This window comes from Pinus tabuliformis, chromosome J (genome assembly GCF_031772625.1).
Source record: "Pinus tabuliformis cultivar Carrire ecotype Pingquan chromosome J, CPIR1, whole genome shotgun sequence".
NCBI lineage: Eukaryota > Viridiplantae > Streptophyta > Pinopsida > Pinales > Pinaceae > Pinus > Pinus tabuliformis.
The window spans coordinates 133,281,791-133,301,864 of record NC_142295.1 but is presented as its reverse complement, the minus strand read 5'-3'; the positions used below and the strand labels follow the sequence as shown (position 1 = coordinate 133,301,864).

The 20,074-nt window shown below is 38.4% G+C and overlaps 1 protein-coding gene across 1 annotated transcript in view; it reads left to right on the top strand.

Moving 5' to 3' along the window:
- The window catches only part of HEN1 (double-stranded RNA binding protein-related / DsRBD protein-like protein), a 34,613-nt gene extending 24,087 nt beyond the window's left edge, over positions 1-10,526 (top strand). The window contains 2 exon segments of the mRNA XM_089377360.1: positions 9,467-9,604; positions 9,706-10,526. Of these exon segments, the coding sequence (XP_089233486.1) occupies positions 9,467-9,604; positions 9,706-10,197 (630 nt within the window). The 3' untranslated portion in view covers positions 10,198-10,526.
- The last annotated feature ends 9,548 nt before the right edge of the window (positions 10,527-20,074 follow it).

Sequence of the window (20,074 nt, the reverse complement as noted above, 5' to 3'; positions counted from 1 at the left end):
TCAACAACAGTCAACAGCATTAGAGTCAACCCTAACCAGTCAATGGTCAAGGGGCAAAACTGTCCTCCAGCAGCTTGGTCAAAGGGCTTTCAATTTGGCCTCCTTAGCAGGTCAAACATATGTCAAAAAAGTGCCAATCTGAACAGTCAAACTTGATCAACGCATAGGTGAAGTCTGCAGTCAAATGTCTGAGATAAGTCTGCAGTCAAAGTGCCCAGATTTCCTCGGATTCTGTGCCCTTCAATACGGCCTGTTGAAACAGAGAGAGTCCCAAAGAAAACACAGTCAAAGCATGTCAAATGTGCCCAAGTCAACACAGGTCAACATCCTGAAACAACTCTGTAATTCGGTCCAATCAAAGGTGTCTTTGGTCCTTTGCACGTGTGAGAGGAGTCTTGCCAAGTCTGAGCTTTATGAACCAATAATAAGAGGGGAGAGAGAAGATATGTTGTGTTACTTGATGCTCCAATGAGGTGTGATGTCTCTTGTATTTATACCAATCCGAGTGGATAAAAAGACATGTCGAATGGGCATTATGAGCCTACATAAATGTGAGGCTGACCTTAACAATTTTATGTGTGTGAGAATAAATTAAAATTCCAACTTCTGCTTGTCCAAAATGAGTGATCTTTAGGTCGATAATGCAACAATTATCTCCATCAAATGAGCTTTCCAAAGTGGAATTTGACCCTAGTTGCATAATTTAACACCGAGAGGCACTCTTCAGCCCAGTATGGAAGAGATATTGTAATGTCCTGTCCTGACATGTCCTGTCCAACATTTTGACTTAGTCAAATTAAGATAAAAATAAAAATAAAATAAAATTTAAAAACTCTCCAGCCCAGTATGGGAGAGATGTAATTTCTAACATTTTGACTCCATATAATTACATAAAACTAAAATAATAAAACAAGAAATAATAATATAAAACTAAAATAGAATAAAAAATAAAATTATTTAAACTAAAATAAAATAGCCAATTTACCCTTATGAAACATTTTGACTCGTGGTTTTCACAACCCATTGTTTATTCCCATGGTATTCTTCTCTAATCTAGCCTATAAAATAAAAAAATAAAATTATTTATTTAAAATAAAATAGTCAAATTACCATTATGTAAACATTTTGACTCGGTTTTCACAACCCATGGTTTTTTCCCATGGTATTCTTCTATAATGTAGCCTATTTTTTTTTCCAAGAAAAAAGCGTAATTTCATATATAAAATAAAACGAAGTTACATTCTACATATACACTTAACATTGTGTATTTCTGCCATCTGTTCCAGAGATCAGGCGGAGATACCGAATCTCGATCGATCTACATCAGTGCTTTTTTAAGAACACTGCCATAGTTGTGATAACATGTATCACCTAAACTATAAACATAGCCAAAAGCCAGAAATGACACATCATAACTGTTTCATAAATTGTTCATGTAGGAAGCAAATCAATACTTCCACAGAAAACACATGCCAGAGCTCACAAAAACTGCCATTGTCCACAACAGAAAGCTGTTTGAGCAAAAACAACCTGTACCTGTTCAACGCCAACATATATGGAGCTGTCCCGCACCTGCTAAATAGATAACAGTTCATAATATAATAAACAAAAAAGATATAAAGGCCCAGACTATACAAGGCCATGGATGTCCTGTGGAATATCAACAAAAGGCCTGTGATAATATGCAAAATGCTCAGAACCCTGTATCTCAGTCACATGCCATAGACCCCTGTCCAGAAGAAGGCCTTCCTTAGAAAGCATGTCTGCTTCTCTGTTCTTTTCCCTGAAGATATGCCTGCAGGACAATTGAGTGAAATTTAGACACAGTCTTGCAATCTCATCCATAATATCCTCGGAAAAATATTTCTGCATCTTTGTGTTCCGTTTACCCAATTGATCACAAGTGAAGAACCCCCAAAAATCTGTATTTTTTCACACCCTTTATCAATAGCGAAAGCCAATAAAGATCTACATGCTAAAATTTCTGGCCAGTTGTTTTATCCGCTGCCAATACCCATTTTGACCTGATATAAATGATGATTAGAAATGTAAAGCACAAACCCTCCCCCAGTCAAGTTCCCGTTTTCCTGTGCGGCCATGTCGAAGTAGCCCCATGGGATTGTTTTGTCCATACTCTCATCTCTAATGATTCTAGGAGAAGGGGCTTCTTTAGGTTGTGGGAAATGGCTAAGGATAGCCACACTTTCCACTGCAATTTTCCTTGGATCGGAAGCCAAGCCTCAGAAGATTTCCTTGTTCTGAGCAATCCAGATCCCCCTATTGATTATTAGAGGGAGGACCTGGATATTCTTGTTCGCTCTGTCTTGACCCCAAGCGTGCCAAGAGTCAGCAAAACCAGCATCCCCCCAGCTGCTTTGGAAATGCATCATCGCTTTGCATTCATTCCATGTCTGCTGGGTGAAGCGACAAGAGGAAAAAAGATGATCTATTGTTTCACTTGCTCCCTTGCATATGGCACACCATTTCGGATCAACTGCATACCTGCACTGCATAATATCCCACGTCAGGCTCTTCTCTGCCATAATGCACCAAGTTATCAGTTTAGCTTTTGGAGGACACTTTGCCTTCCAGACCGCTTGCCACCACCAAGCCACCTCCTCCAATTGAATTTTCCACACATAAAAATAACAGTTATCAATTTGTTGTGCCAAATATGAAAGTTTTTGTGTGAGAGGCTATATAGACACAAAATTCACAAAGGGATTCAAGGATTAGGATGTTGAGGTGTCAATCTCACAGGTGGCTATTAATTGGTAAAGGTAAGCCTTTCCCTGCAGAACAACATACAGAGTTAAAAAAGGGGAAATTTTGATAAATTTTTTTTGTTATAATTTCTTAATTAAAAAAAAAAAAAGAAAATATTTATTTTCTCTTTGTTTTTATTTTTTTTTTTAAATTATATTTTAAATCATGTGTAAATAAAAGAAAAATTTCAGACCAAAAATACATCTATTTTTCTATCAAAGTGTCTGAACTTTTAGGCTTTACTTTTGTATAATTATTATTGTCCTCTAGAGTGTTTTATAGGAAACCGAGCATTTCTGTAAATAAAAGAAAATTTTCAGACCAACAATGCCTCTATTTATTGTTGTCCTCCAACATGAGAGTGTTTTTATGAAAGCGAATTAACTTCTTCCTTTAAAGCTTTTGTGAATGTTCCCCATTTCCGAAAAGTTAGGCATTATTTTTGTATGTTTTATAGCAAAGTTTTCAGAAAAGATTAGGGAATCCCATTTTAATGATTTTGATTCATGTATTTATTGTCCTTATATCTAAAAATTTATGCTTTATTTTTGTATAATTATTTATTATGTAAAGTAGCGTAGATCCATCTTAACTCCTGATCTATCAAGTGTCGTGAGGGATCAAATCTCTCTAGGTGCAACCTTTACTCAAGGTCAATCTTTAAATCTCTTTTTTGAGTGCAAAATTTGAGGAAAGGTTTGCACCTCAAGAGATTTGATCTCTCTTGGCGTTTGATAGATCCGGAGTAAGATGGATCTACGTTGGTATTATCATCTTCCATTGATAAGCATGTTGTTATTTCAATTTGTTTCTAGCTGTATGTGTATTATCTCAGCATGTTTAAGTGCATAAGGCGCCCCAGGTTCAATATTTTTGACAATGTTAAGCGCTAAAGATTTCTAAGAATCTTATATCAAAGTGCTTATGCTTAACCCTTATCACTTTTGCTTAATAAATTTGGTTACAGAGAGACTTCATAAGTCCTAGTTTTACATATACCTTGTCAGTTGTCTCACAGTAGATAGAAGATCAGAAATTTGGAAATTTTTTGGCAGGGCCTGGCGGGTATATAGAAGACTTTTTTTTTTGCCATTCTTGAAAGCATTTTTCACAACATAAAACATACTCAATAACAAAAAAGTATGTAAATGTTATCTCAGTCCAAAGTGATATGTGCATACATGTAATATTGTACTCTGGAAGTTGCTGACCATCAAATTTTGTACATAAATCTAGAAGACACTCTCAAATGCTTGTATATATGTGTGTGTATGCAACTCTTTAATCTGCACCTTTGTTTGTCTAGTCCCACCACTCCCTCTCTCTGCTTTTATGAAGATAGCGGGCCACATGGCATGAGTTGTGGATATGTGACTCTGTAAGGCATGAGTCAATGACTTCCGTTTATATAATGTATTGTGTAGTTATTTGGCATAGGCCCATGCTAGAGTGTATTGGTCATTTACTTGACATGGGGTTATACTAATGTGCATGCGTTTAGAGATATAGGAACCATCTTAAGTTTATTTTGTAAAATTAGTTGCATGACAGAAAATTAGATCATCAAGATAATTTGTATATACTATAAAGGACAATAGAATATAAAATGATATCTTTATTAGAAGAATGCTGATTTAAGGATGTGTTGTGTGAATCTGTGATTTTGTATCCTTTGAAGGGTAATGTGCTATTTTCTTGTTGGCAGTATCCGTCGATACCTATCTATTACCCAATTATTACTGAATGATGAATAGTGGGGTTCATAAGTCTCTTTGTTTTGATAGCAGATTTATAATAGGCTGTTATGTGTGAGGATCGTCATTTTCCCACTATGACAATAGAATATAAAATGATATCTTTATTAGAAGAATGCTGATTTAAGGATGTGTTGTGTGAATCTGTGATTTTGTGTCCTTTGAAGGGTAATGTGCTATTTTCTTGTTGGCAGTATCCGTCGATACCTATCTATTACCCAATTATTACTGAATGATGAATAGTGGGGTTCATAAGTCTCTTTGTTTTGATAGCAGATTTATAATAGGCTGTTATGTGTGAGGATCGTCATTTTCCCACTATGCTTAGTCATTAGATATGTTCTTTCATTAGGTTTGATATTCAGTTATTTGTTTTGAGCTCAAGGGGTTTGTTTGAGAATCGAGGATGACTTGATTCGGCTCTAGGAGTTTATCATCCATCACGAGTAATTACTGTTTGGTATAAATGCTATGCTCCTAAGTTACTTTTAGGCAAGTGTGTTATCACTCAGAAAATTTCTCTTGGCTGTAGGAGAGAAGTTCCCAAGGTAACCTTTGCAATCCAACTTACAGATTGAAGGCTATCCCCTTCAATCCAGAGAGGGCTCTCTTTGACAGTCTAATCACTGAATCAGCAAATGATTGTACTTTTACACAGTGGCTAGATCTTCAGTTGTGTTGTGTAGATGTAGGGTTTGGTTGGGCTTGAGGGAGATAGTCCATTGGGAAATGGAGTTAAACAGCTAGGATTTATGTCAGTGTACCAAGATGCTGGCTGTCTGATCAAGATTTATAAAGGCAAGGTGGATAACACCTCCTAGACCTTTGTCATCGTTGTAGCTGGAGGGAGAAAATAGGAGAACAGTCCACTACAGTAGGGCATATAAAATGAATTCTACAATAGCTTTAGAGGATAAGAGTGCAAGTATTTGAAATCTATGAAACAAAGCATCAAAGCAAGGATGAATTCTGTAACATTTACTCTTATTCAAATATTCAAAAGACCACAACTTCAAATGATATTACAAAGAGGGAAACGCTAAAACATGCAGAAAATACATACTAGGAGATACTATCACATGAATCTTTATGTCACTGATCAAAATCTATTGATCTTGGCAAACTGTAGATTAGTAAAGCTTTCAACACACAGACAATGGCTATTCTTTCATCAAAAACCAACTTTTCTCCCATATTTCTCATGTAATATATAGGAAAAATAAAATAGAGATAAGCTTCTCAAAGTCTGGTAGCAATAATTACTAGATATGTACATAGTCTGAAAGTTTAATCAACAAAAATAATAATAATTGTATCATCTTAGCTACTCGGATCTCCATCTAGCACATATCATTGGTCAAAACAGATTATAGAACTGCTGTGTATCTCCTGCTAGTATCCTAGAACAAGGACAAGGTTACTACTACATTATAGGATCTGAAACTGCTCACTTGTTTGTAGGCTTGATATCTTGAACTAAAACTTGTATCCCCTCCTTGTAGCAAACTGGTGCATGAACCTGTAAATAATATCGAAACTATGTAACTACTTGTGTCATCGCTTGCTCCTTTCAAGGCTTTCTTTCCTCATGTTGATTGGTACTCCCTCAGCCACAAAACCTTTGATATATTACCCCAACATATCAAAATAATTTACTGTCAAAAAAGATTAAACTGCGTAGGTCAAAATGCTGAGGGACCATTAGGGTCTGTTCAACAAAACTAGGGTTTGTGTATTTCTCTGCTCCATGAAGTAAACTGATCATTGCTCCATGGCTTCTGCAACCTGAGCAAGGAGGTCTAGCCTATTTTGACTCCTTGTCACCCTTCTAGTAGGTTTCTGTGTGATTTTGGTAGCCTTTAGGGTTTTTTCCTTCTTTCTGTCAACATGCTCTGTTTTCCGTTGTCTCTTTTTGCTCTTTGAAGCTTGCAGTCTCCTCCTCTGCATCAATACTCATTGTTTCTTTCACCCTAGGGTTCATTTTAGCCTTGAAATTTAGTCTCAACTTGTTAGTAGGGCGAGTGTGAGCTTATTTTCCACAAACCGTAGGTTCTATCTTATCTTTTCATCCTCTGTTTCTATCTTCTGTTTGCCTTTTTTGCTTTGTGTTGCTCTCTGTTTTTCTTTCTCTTCTTCTACCATCAGTGTCTGTTGGCTTCTAGTCCTCCTTTCATAAACTTTAACCTCTAGTTCTTTCACAGGGGTTTCATCATGTTTTTGAACAGAGATGTGACTAGATTCTCCCTTGGTTTCATGAGCTAGGGTTTGAGTAGAAACTCTGGTTTGGCCTCTTCTTGATCTTCTAGGTGCAGGTTGTCTTAGGTTTCTCTATTTCAATTGCCTCAACTGCTTCACCTGCTATGCCGTGATGACAAATATCATGAGGTTGTATAGCTCAGGTCTTGTTCTTGCTTTGGTGCACATCTTTAGCAAACTTGATGAAGGAAATAGGGTAAATTCATCTTGCTAAAACCTGCCAAATGACAAAGAAACCTCATATGATACAAGTAGGTTTTAGAATACTTGCCTTCACAGGTGAAGAAGAGTTGTACAGTTTTGAGGGTGGTAGACCATTCGGGCTTCAGCATACTTTGGAGGGCCCCTGCATTCCAATCTTGATTCTGACAGTCCTCCTTTAGGAAAAACTCAAGTCTACATTCTGCAACCTCTGTTTCTTAAACCACTTCTCACCCTCAGTTGGCAAACTTGTTGCTTCAACAATGGATTCCTTTGTGACTGGGAACTGCAGGGTCTTGATTCTTGCAGTGCTGCCATCAAAGGAATATATGAAATCATGGCACCAACTGAGATTATGTCCGTTGAAGTGCTGGAATATTGGTTCCTAACCTGCATTTCGGAAAAGATCTAGCATTTCTGGATAGACCTCGAAATACATACCATCAGGTTCAAAATTCAAATCTCTTCACATGACCGGATCGACCCATATTGTAAAAGCTCTGATGCTGCAAACACCTTTGCAAACCTTGAAACACCCTAGCCGTGCAGAATGCTAAGAAAGCTTCTTATGCTCTGAAATTAAAATCTGGGTTTGCTGGAAAATGTTGTTTTAGGGTAAACAGGGCAGATTAGGGTTTGATTTTCAACGTCTCTCTTTGGCTTGAAATATAGTTGGCTGTCAAATCATAGATGAAAAGGGTTAAGACTTTATGAACAAACACTTGGGCGCTCGAAATAATGGTTTTGGAAGCTTGAAAACCAAGTTTTCAAAATTTTCAGTGCTGCAAAATACTTAGGATAAGCTTAGGGTTAGGTAAAAAAAATTGATTAGACATATCCCTAGGCTTAGATAGCAAATTTCACAATTTTTTTTAAGAGCCCCTTTAGATAACCATGACTTCGCAAAAATGAACTGATAAATATTGCCTTGAGCTGAAGGAGAAACCTGATGATAACTAAGTGTAGAGCTAGAGTGAAGTGCAGTGCAGGACCCCCTGATCCCCTTTCACATCTTCCTTTTGAAGGGAGCTTGCAATGGGATTGCTCACTCGGATCAAATCCATTTGCAAGTGCTTTTCTCTCACCCCCAAAGCAAATCCTCATTGAAATTGGGAAACTCCCCAATCAAACTTGAAATCTTTTCTCTATTTGGATTGCTGTGTTATTAACCACGAACAACCATGTTTTGTTATAACCCAGGAAGTGTGCCCTTTTTTTCAAAGCCACAAATGTTGTAACTAATAATGTGTCTCCAAGCATTCAATCTCATTTGAAAGATCTCAAATCATGTTCCATGTGGGTTTTGATATCATCTTATTTGTATAACTTTTTGAAAACATAACATAACAATTTCCAAGATATGGTCCAAAACATGGTTATCAAAACTGATTGAACCGGGAAGGAACTGGCCAGTTTGGACAAGTTTGGGGGTTTTCGATTGGAACTGGTCTACCAATCCAGTTTTGACCAGTTTTGTCCCTAACTGATCAGTTCAGAATAAACCCGATCAAAATGGGTTTGTTTAGGACAAAACGGAGCAGTTTGACTGGTTTTGTATTGGCCTAAGGTGCCCCCCCCCTCCAAAAGAAATCATCTATTTAAATGATTCCATCCCTAATCAGTTCAGGTCAAAACTGTATATCTCTACATACACAGGCACACGTGGGTCAATTGATCTGAAGTTTTATCATTATGTGTGCAAATTTTCCAAATTAGAAAAGTTGAAATGGTGTCTTGTAGACCTATATTTTCTGGGTTTTGATTCCATGTCTGTGGTATTAATGTAATTGAGAGATGTGATGAAAGTTATTGGAGGACTTGCCTTTTGGTCTGTATTTGTTGGTTCAGTGCTCTGAAGGATGAACAGTTTACATTATTGACTTGAATCTGGAATTTGTATTTAGATTATGCCAAGCAGAGTCCTGTTAAATTTGGGATATTGCTTTGTAGAAAATGAATTGTTGTGTAGTTAAAGAAATTCACATATAAGGATATTTGAATTCACTACTGGAGTTGTGAGTGGGCTGAATACGTGATTCGGAATATTTCGCTAAACTGGTTCAGAATTGAAAATTTCTGTGAAGGAAGTCATGAAATGCACTTCATTAAAAGCTTGTTTTTAAGAGGAGAGTTTTTCAGTTAGTTAATAACTGACGTTTTTAATTGCATTTACGAACATTTTTAATTGAGAGTTTTTAATTGCATTTATGAACCTTGACGTGAGAATATCATTTATTATTTGCATTTATGAAAATAAAAAATGGAATCTGTATTGTACTTTCTTCATGAGTAAATTACTTTATATTAGTCTCTCCTCATCACAAAGGAGCTTGCCAAGAGTGGGCGTGAAAATATTTATTTTATTTTATTGAGTGCTAACTATTTCTTGAGAATTTGTCAGAAAGCTTTCAATTTTTAACATGGTTTTAATCCTTTAGCATGGTAGTGCAAAATTTGAACTGATGAATCGGCTTTTGGTGTTCTTTTAGGTTCTTCATTCAAAACTTGATGTGGGTCATAAGCCTCGATTAGCCACGCCCAGCTTCGAAAGTGCCTTTATATATGAAGGGTCCATCACTGAATTTGATCGGCGGATTCATGGATTTGATGTTGCAACATGCATCGAGGTCCTTGCTTGTGACAAACTATCTTTTTCATAGTTACCATTTTCCTCTTTTGAAGATTTATTTTTTAGTGATGGGTCTCATGTGTAAGCATTTAGCTGCAGGTGATTGAACATATGGAAGAAGACCAAGCATACAAATTCGGAGAATGTGCATTGGGTACATTGTGTCCGCGCATTTTGATGGTCTCGACACCGAACGTGGAGTACAATCCCATTCTTCAGAGAAACGTTTTGGACAGTAAAAATGATTCTGCAGGAGAAGATCTTACTGAAGATGTGGAAGGTAAATCTGGCCTGCCTTGCAAGTTTCGGAATTATGATCACAAGTTTGAATGGACACGAAAACAATTCAGTGATTGGGCACTAAAGCTGGCTTCACAATATGGCTACGACGTACAATTTAGTGGTGTTGGAGGATCTGGTGAAGAACCTGGTTTTGCTTCTCAGATAGCTGTCTTCAAGAGATGTGATCCTTTTCATGGATCATGGTTGAATTCTAGAAAATGCAAAATTTGTAGCGAAGACTATAATGAGTCAAACAATACTGATTTGCTATACCCATACAAAGAAGTTTGGAACTGGAAAGCAGGATAAGTGGCTTCTATGAATTCAAACTTTGTGGTTATGAATTTTGGTCTCAGCAACAATGGTCCATGATCCATTGAATATTCATTTTCAATTTGATTTTCTTCTCCAACCGAGGGGGATCTCTATATGTTCTTTGAAGCTCGAATGAGCTACAATCTGCCACATTGCCTTGGTGGATCATTTTTACTAGAGTAAGATTAAAATTTAAAAGAGAGATGATGTACAGTAGAAATGATTGCGGAGAGAATTACCATTTTGAAGGATCACAATTTGAACAGAAACGGAAAAAACAATAATCTGTGCATATCGAAATGAGCAATTATGTTGATACAAAAGTGTGAACTGTTTCCTTCGGGATAATTGGGATGCCATTCAATGTGTTATGTTATGATTTTGGTATTCATTTGTACATTCATCCTATATATTTTCTAAATATTTGATACAAACTCGCAGGTGATTTTTGATCATTATTTGAATTGTTGCTTGCAGTGGTAATTTACTGTTATAGCTTACCCTTTGAGTTTGATCATTGTTTGAATTGTTGGATGCAGTGGTAATTTACTGTTATAACTTACTCTATGTTAATTGCATATTTTATGATTGCACTAAGAGAAGCGAGGTGTAAAGGGAATAGGGAGGGGATCCTTCAACACATTCCCTGGAAATAGGGAGGTGCTTTACAGCTTGGGGGAATAGGAAGGGGATCCTTCAACACATTGCCTGGGAATAGGGAGGGGATCCATAACACTTTCTGTGTGCAATGACATAGATCCATGTAAACTTTGGGTTTGTTATGCATCTTGATTCATCTTGAAAAAAATGAAGCTTGATGATGTATTTTTGTTGAAATATTTGTAAAATATATATCCCAGTTAAATACACTGGGCACTTTCCCTCATTTTGAATATGGTACTCTGGGTGAATTGGATTATTCAGGGTTCAAGGCTGATAAAACAGTGCATTCATTAAGAGCTCAATATCTCACTTCCAGTAATCGACCTATCTCACTTCCAGTAATCGACCTTAATCGACCTTGGGTGGAGAGGGTAACACTACTCTCAACTATCTGGACTCCTCTTAATTGACATTTGAATATAACTATCTGGACTCGTCCCAACTGACATTCAAATATTAAATTCAAGATATACAACTTCAAACTATGTATGTAACTACGATGTGCTTGTCAAAACTAGGTTTAAATGGACTTGTGCTTAAGAAGCAATGCCTTATTTTCATAGTGAACAAGCAATCTTGTGTTGATTTCATTTTTTTCCTGAGACGACTTATCAACAATTTGGTTGGGAAGGGGGTGAAATTGTCATGTTTCTAGAGACTCTGTAACTTCATCCTCCAGCCCCAGCCACCTGCACAAAACCTTGCACCACTTCACTTCCCAATATTATTCACCACTTCTAAATTAGTAACTCGTTAGAGTAATTTGTGCAAGGCTTAAGATCAAACCTAGCAGCTGCCACTATAACACCAAGTGTATATCCAACAGCCCGTAAGCCAGATATACCAAGAATTTATAACTTAGCAAGAGCCAAGAGCCCACAAGGCACTTCTCAATCTTGCACACATGAAAATTGGTTCTTTTAATTATCATGCATAGTTGGTCCAATTCAATACTTCTTGTTATAGAAACTCTTTTGAAACTTTACACTATTTTACCTCCCAATTCAGCCCACGAGAGTTGGTTCTCTAAAATATAATGGTTGGTTTATAATTCATTGCTATCTTATCATGGATAGTCTTTGCCTTAAGCAGCCTTCTCTGGTATTTTTGAATAAATAAGGTTTACATAAAACCTTCGCATTCTCGTAGTCCATACTCATGACTTGATACCTTCTATCTGTCATGATACTTGATTCTTGCATCTGACAATGTTTGTATTCATCTGTCATGATACATTTCAAGAAGTTGGAATGTTGGTATTTTTGAATAAATAAGGTTTACATAAAACCTTCGCATTCTCGTAGTCCATACTCATGACTTGATACCTTCTATCTGCCATGATGCTTTATTCTTGCATCTGAAAATGTTTGTATTCATCTGTCATGATACATTTCATGAAGTTGGAATGTTTGTATTGTTGGAGATGTATGTTTTGTTTATGTATTTTTTTGGTACATGTACATTAATATGTAGAAATGAAAAGTAGTAATTCTATTTGTAGAAGCTCCAGTTTCAGAGCTGTTAAAGCGCTCAGCATGATATTTATGGTTGCCGTAACATTTAATGTCTTTCCATCTTGGTATTTTCAATTTTTACAATTTATTTTTCATACGACTGTGTTATAAATTTCCTAAGTATTGTTATGTATGCAAAGGAAACATTCTAATATATTGGAATGAATATTTATCTTGTTACCTTAGTAGAGCGTTATGTTCATCAAAGGTCAACGGTTTTGTTTATATAACATTATTATTTTCTTTTGGTTTATATTTGTTTAGTAGGAACTAAAATTAACATAGTTATATATGATATATAAGCTGGCTTTGTTATTTTATATGAACTTTTTAGTTAAAAAATGTTATTATTGGATTTTTTTTTCTAGGTGGTAAAATTTATTATAAATTAAATTGTCAATTTATAGTAAGGATGATTATTATTAATTGCTATATGTAAATATGGGTTGATTATCATTGTTATTTAAAAAACTATATGATTGAGTCTGGAAACATTAACTTGTTTGCTTATGTTCAAAGAAAATACTGTTAGTCAATTTATAGTTCAAAGAAAATACTCTTAGTCAGTTTATAGTCAGGATGATTATTACTAATTGTTATGCGTAAATATGGGTTGATTTATCATTGTTATTCATTGAAAATTACATGTTGTAGATGTTGTAAAAGGAGCATATCTCAAAACTGGTGGTCATGATTGCCACTTATTGTATAAAGTTCAAAAAGTGACTGATGCATCACTGTAACTGGAAACTGAAACATAATAAATATATACAATTCCATGGTTCTAATAATCGTCAAGATAGGCAAAAAGAGGTCCATCTATGTGTTGTGTAGGATCAAGTTGACGCTGCCCCCTGTGGCTGAAGATCAATGAATGGCCTGTGAAAATACTGATAGAACTCATGTCCTATATGTTCCTGTATCATCCAAGTACCAAAATGTTGCTGCGCTGCTTCTTTAGATAGACTGTCAGAAATCTGGTTCCTTTCCCTGTAGATATGACGACAAATTACATAGTCAAAATGTGATTTTATTGTAATAATTTCTTCTAGCACATTTCTGAGTGTGTGCATTGAACCAATTTATGACTAGTTTAGAGTCACCAAATATCTGTAGTTGCTGACATCCTTTCTCAAGGGAAAAAATAAGAAGTCTAAGGCTATTAAGTTATGCATAGTTATTTGTGCCTCTCCCTAAACCCAACTTCATCTTGTAATAATGATCTTCATTTAAATACAAAACTGCTCCTCTACCACAACCATCTTGTTGAGCAAATCCATCAAAATACGCCAAGGAAGAGTCTTGTCAATGATTTCTGCATTAATGTTCCGGTGATTTTGATTCTGTTCATCCTCAGGGATCAAGTTATAAAGTGCCACTATGTGGGAACATGTAAAATTCCAGTTTGAAACCTTATCTTGAAAAATATTTTGGTTCCTTCCTAACCAAATACCCCAACAAACCAAAAGGGGTAGGTTTCAGAGCTTTGTAGGATGAGCCCTATTCCACCATGATTCCCAAGCTTCTTGAATAGTTTCTCCCTGCCACCTAATATTGATTGCCAATGATTGATATACCTGATTCCAAATTTGGATTGTTGTGGAACAATGAAGGAACAAATGATTGATTGATTCTTCATTTTTCTTGCATAATATGCACCATGTTGGTCCCTGAAATGATATTCGTTGTAAATTGTCTCCTATGGGAGCTTTATTACACAACAAACACCACATAAAAAGCTTTGCTTTTGTCAGGCCTTTTAGTTTCCAAACCAGATACCACCACTAGACATTGTTGATAGGTTCATGATCAACAAAAATGAAGGAACAACTTTCTTTTGGAGTGTATCTTCCATGAGGAGAGATAGCCCAAATTAATTCATCATCCCGAAATTGTATTCTCACATCTTTGAGAGAGTGTTTGTGTAGATATCCCAGTCATGATGTCATTGAATCGATATCTGAAGTTCTTGCGCAGATTTCCATTTTTGTCCAAATATAAAAGAATTTTTTGGGTCTGCAATTTGATCTAAAGTCCTTATACCAGATGCCTCAAGGAATTGTATTAGATCTGGGGGGAGGACGTGTGCATTACCACTTCTTGACCACACATCTAAGCCAATACGAACCCTCTCACCAGATCCTACTCTCCATGCCAATCCCACTCTGATATATTCAAAAGAATTTAAGCTAGATTACCAAATCGTAGAGACATTTGCCCTGTTCCATCTGGGCATTCTGATCCACTCCTCAATATGAAGCGGACTAATATATTTCTTGATGACCACCTCTGACCATAAACTGTTTGAATTGATCAGTTGCCATCCCATTTTGGCTGCAAGTGTTTTGGAAAAATAGGTAAGGTTCTTCATCCCCCAACCTCTGTAATTTCTGGGAATAGCAATGAGATCCCAACTAACCCAAGCAAAAAGTCTCCCTTCCAAAGAGAGAAAAAATTTAATATGTTTTTTTTCCAAATAAATAAATTTCAAAATTATTATTTTTATAAGTTTTAATATTTTAATATAGAATTTATACATCATAAAACTTATTTTTATTTATTATTATTATTATTTATATAAATGATGATTAGTACTAAATGGATAAGATTCTTGTTTTGATGTATATGTATAAGAACCCTATTCTATAATCATCCTTGTAATGTATGAAATTTTATCATACTTCAATGAAACATTTTGCGATAATTTTTGCTTATATTTATAATAATTTTTTTAAACAAAAAACATAAAAGAAAACTATCATTTGGACTTATTAGAGTTTGTGGCTTCAACTGCATTGGGTCCTTGTTGCTTCTAAGGGAACGACCAATGTCAGGGGGAATGTCAGACGAGTTTCCATGCAGCTGAGTCTTTTGTCCAGGGCCAATCCTGCTCTGATATATTCAAAAGAATTTAAGATAGATTGCCAAATTGTAGAGACATTCGACCTGTTCCATTTGGCCATTCTGATCCACTCCTCAATATGATGCAGACTAATATATTTCCTGGTTACCACCTTTGACCGTAAATTGTTTGAATTGATCAGTTGCCATCCCATTTTGTTTGCAAGTGCTTTGGAAATATAGGTAAGGTTCTTCATCCCCCAACCTCCTTATTTTTTGGGAATGACGATGAGATCCCAACTAACCCAAGCAAAAAGTCCGCTTTCCAAAGAGATAAAAAGTTTAATATGTTTTTTTCCAAATAAATAAATTTCAAAATTATTATTTTTATAAGTTTTAATATTCTAATATACAATTTATACATCATAAAACTTATTTCCCAAGTTAATTAATATATATATATAAAATGATGATTGATACCAAATGGAGAGGATTCCTATTTTGATGTATATGTATAAGAACACTATTCTATAATCATGTTTGTAATATATGAAATTTTATCATATTTTAATGAAACATCTTACGATATTTTTTGCTTATATTTATAATAATATTTTTAAACAAAAAAAATAAAAGAAAACTATCATTTAGACTTATTAAAGTTTGTGGCTTCAACTACATTGGGTCCTTGTTGCTTCTAGGGAACAACCAGTGTCAAGGGGAATGCCATATGAGTTTCCATGCAATTGAGTCTTTTGTCCAGGGATTGTAGAGAGAGTTACGTGTCATCTGGAACTAGTAAAACATCCTCCATTGCCTCATTCCTATCCAGGAGCACTCTTCCTAGTAAGAGCTTAAGATGCCAATAAATATATGCTGTACATATATTGGTCGCACCTGTTGTGAGTATTACTTGTGTTAGGTACCCAATTATCTATATCAGTCAATATCTGTGTTGGCTCAGAAGAATCATCAGGGAAAAGACCCCGGGTTCAGGCACAGAGGCCAACAGTGGTCCACTGTAGTCTAGGACAACGCTGGCATTTTCACCTCACCTTGAAGGGCAAGGAGTCTCACCTGAAGCACGCTGTGACCAAAGGGGAGAAGGGTTCAACATGGGGTTGAGAGAATAACAATCGGGCACATGCGATCATACACATATGCGTCCATAATACATGAAACAGAGATATCGATACCCTAAACTCATACACTTGGATCCATCATGAATAACACATAACTAACAACATTCTAGTATCAATCTAGTAATCACCATCTTCATGCACCAAGTGGACTATTTAAAATTTTAATAAGCCCACAGAACATAATATGCAATACATTATAAGTTTCAACAACCATCAACTCTGATTACATTAAATCAACAAGACAGAGTACATCATTACTCGGCATCTAACCATAAACAATACATAGAATACCCGGCTTGGTGGCTCGGGTCAGACTGGCTTTGCAACCTAGTTCCTCGGCTCCCAACTCTTCCTACTTCGGCCTCTGCATCTGCGTATCTCCTCGGCAACCAAGTCTTCCAGCATCTGGTGGGTTCAACAACAACCTCTTCCTTTCTGTTCTTCCCCGCTGCCTGAAATGCTAGTTCTCGCTTGGCTGCTTCTGCGCCTTCCCATCTCCTCAATTGCCTTTTCCTTTCGCTGCCACTTTGCCATCACTCCCCTGTAATTGCTCGTTCCACTACCCAACCATTGCTGCCGTTTGTCCTTTCCCGCCCTATGGTTGGTCAAAACTGGTCAAAACTTCTTCAAAATTAACGAAGGCTCCAACAGGCCTCGACCACAATTTCTTGAATTGTCCTCGAGTCAAGTCAATTTGACCTCTGGCGGCTTTGTTGCTGCTTCCATGTGTTCTACGGGTGGTGGTTGTGTTGCTACCGACGCTGCAGCCACTGTCTGCTGTGCCAGAACCTTTGTTGTTGCGATACTTTCTTGCGGAGTAGGCATCTCTTCCATCTCAATCCTAGCTTGTGGCGTGGCATTTGTTTCTGTGGCCCTTTCTTGACCTTGTGGCTCCTCCGTTCCAAATGAAGGCTCCAACTCTGGGACTGCTGTTGTTGTTTGCTGCTTGAACCCATTGTATCGCTGAATTGCTAGGTCCCAGTTGGCGAGGATTGCATCGGCACTTTGTGTGAATGCCTCGGCTGATTGTGACGTTAAGGTTGTCGGCCGTTGGCTCTGCAGGTCGTCCCATTGTTGGCTGCTTGAGTTGCATGCCTCCTTCAACAACAGGACCTGCATCCGGACCGGGGGCTGTAGGTCTCAGATTATTCTTTTCGTCCTCGCCGATTCCTCCTCAATTGCATCAACCTGGGCCTGGAGGACGTCGATTTGTTCACTTATTTGCTGGAGCTGAGAATGGTCTGTGCACGCCCTTGTGCTGGAAAATAGGGATTGAATTTATTCTCTTAACGGGTAGACCTGGTGATTTTTCAGAGCTAGACTGCCTGACCAATCGTGGACCTTTCCCATTAAGGTGTATCCGTCGGTGAGGGCTTCAACTAAGGCTTGTTTCTTCATCTCTAGCTCTCTGACCTTGCTTTCAACTGACCACGTGTAGATTTCTACAGGATTGGGTAGTGCAGACCTGACAGTGTCTAGCTTCCGCTTCATTTCTGCATTTGTGGCTGCTAGGCGCGTGCACACCATCTGTATATGATCGCAACAGTCAATCAATGTGCAGGCGGACATGTCCGCCGATGCTTCTGTGTTGGCTTCAGTGACAGTTGGCCATATGGATTGGAACCGCTGGGTAAGCTGATTCACCTGGGCTTGCAATCCTGTATTTGCTTCCTGCAGGCGATCTCGTTCTTCCGTCACTACAAGCAATTGTATTTGCTGCTGCTCATGTTCCTTGGCCAAGTCCTCATGAAGGCTCTCGGCTTTGTGGGTTGCTTGCTGAATAAAAGAGAATAGCTAGGTTGATGACCAATGATGGAGTGTATCAACCCACATTGTGTCTGGTTCTGGGAATTGTTGCTGTAAGGGTAGGCCACTTGCAATGGACTTATCGGAGTGGGAGGCGGGTGAATGTTCTTGCTGGGATGGTTGCTGGGGTGGCTGAGTGGACTATGGTGTGGTTGGAGTGATGCTAGGGTTTGGGGGGATTGTGATCTTTATAGGGAGAGCGGGTAAGTACGGGCTAGTCCTTTCTCCCTGCCAACTGGTATCCAGGTGTCTCCCAGCTGGTGGGTCCAATTCAAGCATCAATTTTGTACTCTTAGTGGGTGGCATCCCTATGGTCGAGGTGGCGCCTTCTTTCCAACCAACCGACTGAACCTCTGCCTCTGCAAAAGTCCGCCGGTGGCTGAATGGGAGGATCTCGGACACAGTTGCGGATGTGGAAGCGGTTTGCGAGGATGACTCCCGCGACAGGTGTACTGCAGTGGATGTGTTGGCAGGGGTCTCCTCGACTATGGCCGTTGCGGGAATTGGGTTGTCGACCTTAACAATGAGGCCGACGACTAGAGCTAGGAGGTTAACTTTCTTCCTTTTCGCAGCCGACTTTTTGACTTGGGGGGTGCGGATAACTCGCTTCTTTTGCGGCTTGGGTGATGACATCGGGGAGGGAGCCTGGCCTACACCCGCGGGAGGTGCCATTGGGAGAGGGGGTGTTACAATGGGGAACAACATGGTTGAACCTTGAAAATGCTTGGGATAGTCACCCTCACTTGGCTCGAAGCTTGCGATTTTCCTTCTTACTTCGAATATTTTCTCTTCCATTTGGAGCAACATCGGTTGGAGTACTTCATCTGCCGCCCTCTTCCTGCTGCTTTCTGCCCCCTTGTCCTCTCGGTTCTGTGGCATCAGAGCTCCGAACAGGTACTTGGGCTTCCCTTCTCTCACTTCGTAGGCCACTCCTGTCCAGGACTCCACTTCTCTGCGTAAGGCCTCCTCTGTTAGGCCAAACCTCAATGGCCTTAATTTAAATGTGGTGGGGTTGACACATTGTGGTCTAAGATAAGTGTGTGCGTGTGAGGCACCGAACATGAGCTCGCCTAAGAACTCATCCAAGAGTGTCCTGGGTATTCTCTCCGTGGATTGAATTGCGTCCACCATCTGTGCGTACTAGCTCTTGAAGGCTCTTTCGTTGATCTCTTTTGTGTTGGGATCCCTTGATGCCCTCCATGGTTCATACCTGAGCGCAATTGGCTGGTCTTCAGTAATGGTTGCCATCTGCCTCTCTGGTGGTGGCCTCCACTTCCACATTGCCAACGCCATTACCAAGTACCCGAACACAAAGCTAGTGCTCCGCCGGTAGACATCCTCACATGCCTCAAAAAGTTCGTTGAGCACTAAAGCTGACCAGTTGAGTATCTCTCCTTGGCAGTAGTGTTCTGCTATTGAAACGGTGTCCAGGGTGCACTCGTTTCTCGTGAAGTGCCTCATTGTCTTGCCTGCAATAAGGTAGCAGGCGAACCAGATGTTATCTTTGTTGATCTTGTCTAGCTTCGCGCCCTTTCCCCCTCGCTCTGTTCCATAGCGGGCGTAGATGTTGTCTTCTGTCTGTTTCTTCCCCTGCTTGGCCCCAACATGGAATGCTGTGCTGACTACATTCCCCATTTCTGCCAACCCAGTCAATTGATAGATATCTTCAGCATGAATAGGGTATTCTCTGTCCAACCATAGCGAACCTCCATGCATCCTGCTCGCCAATAGCTTGGTGCATTGCATGGCGGCCAATTGGGTGCCGAATACAGGAAGATTTCGCAGGTTGAACAACGTAGACCTCTGTAGCCCTTTGAAGTCCTCTCTGATTCTGGAGGTCCTGGTGCCATCCTCCCTCTGAAATTCCTCCGTGTATACTTCCCTCTTCATTGCTGGAAATTGGAA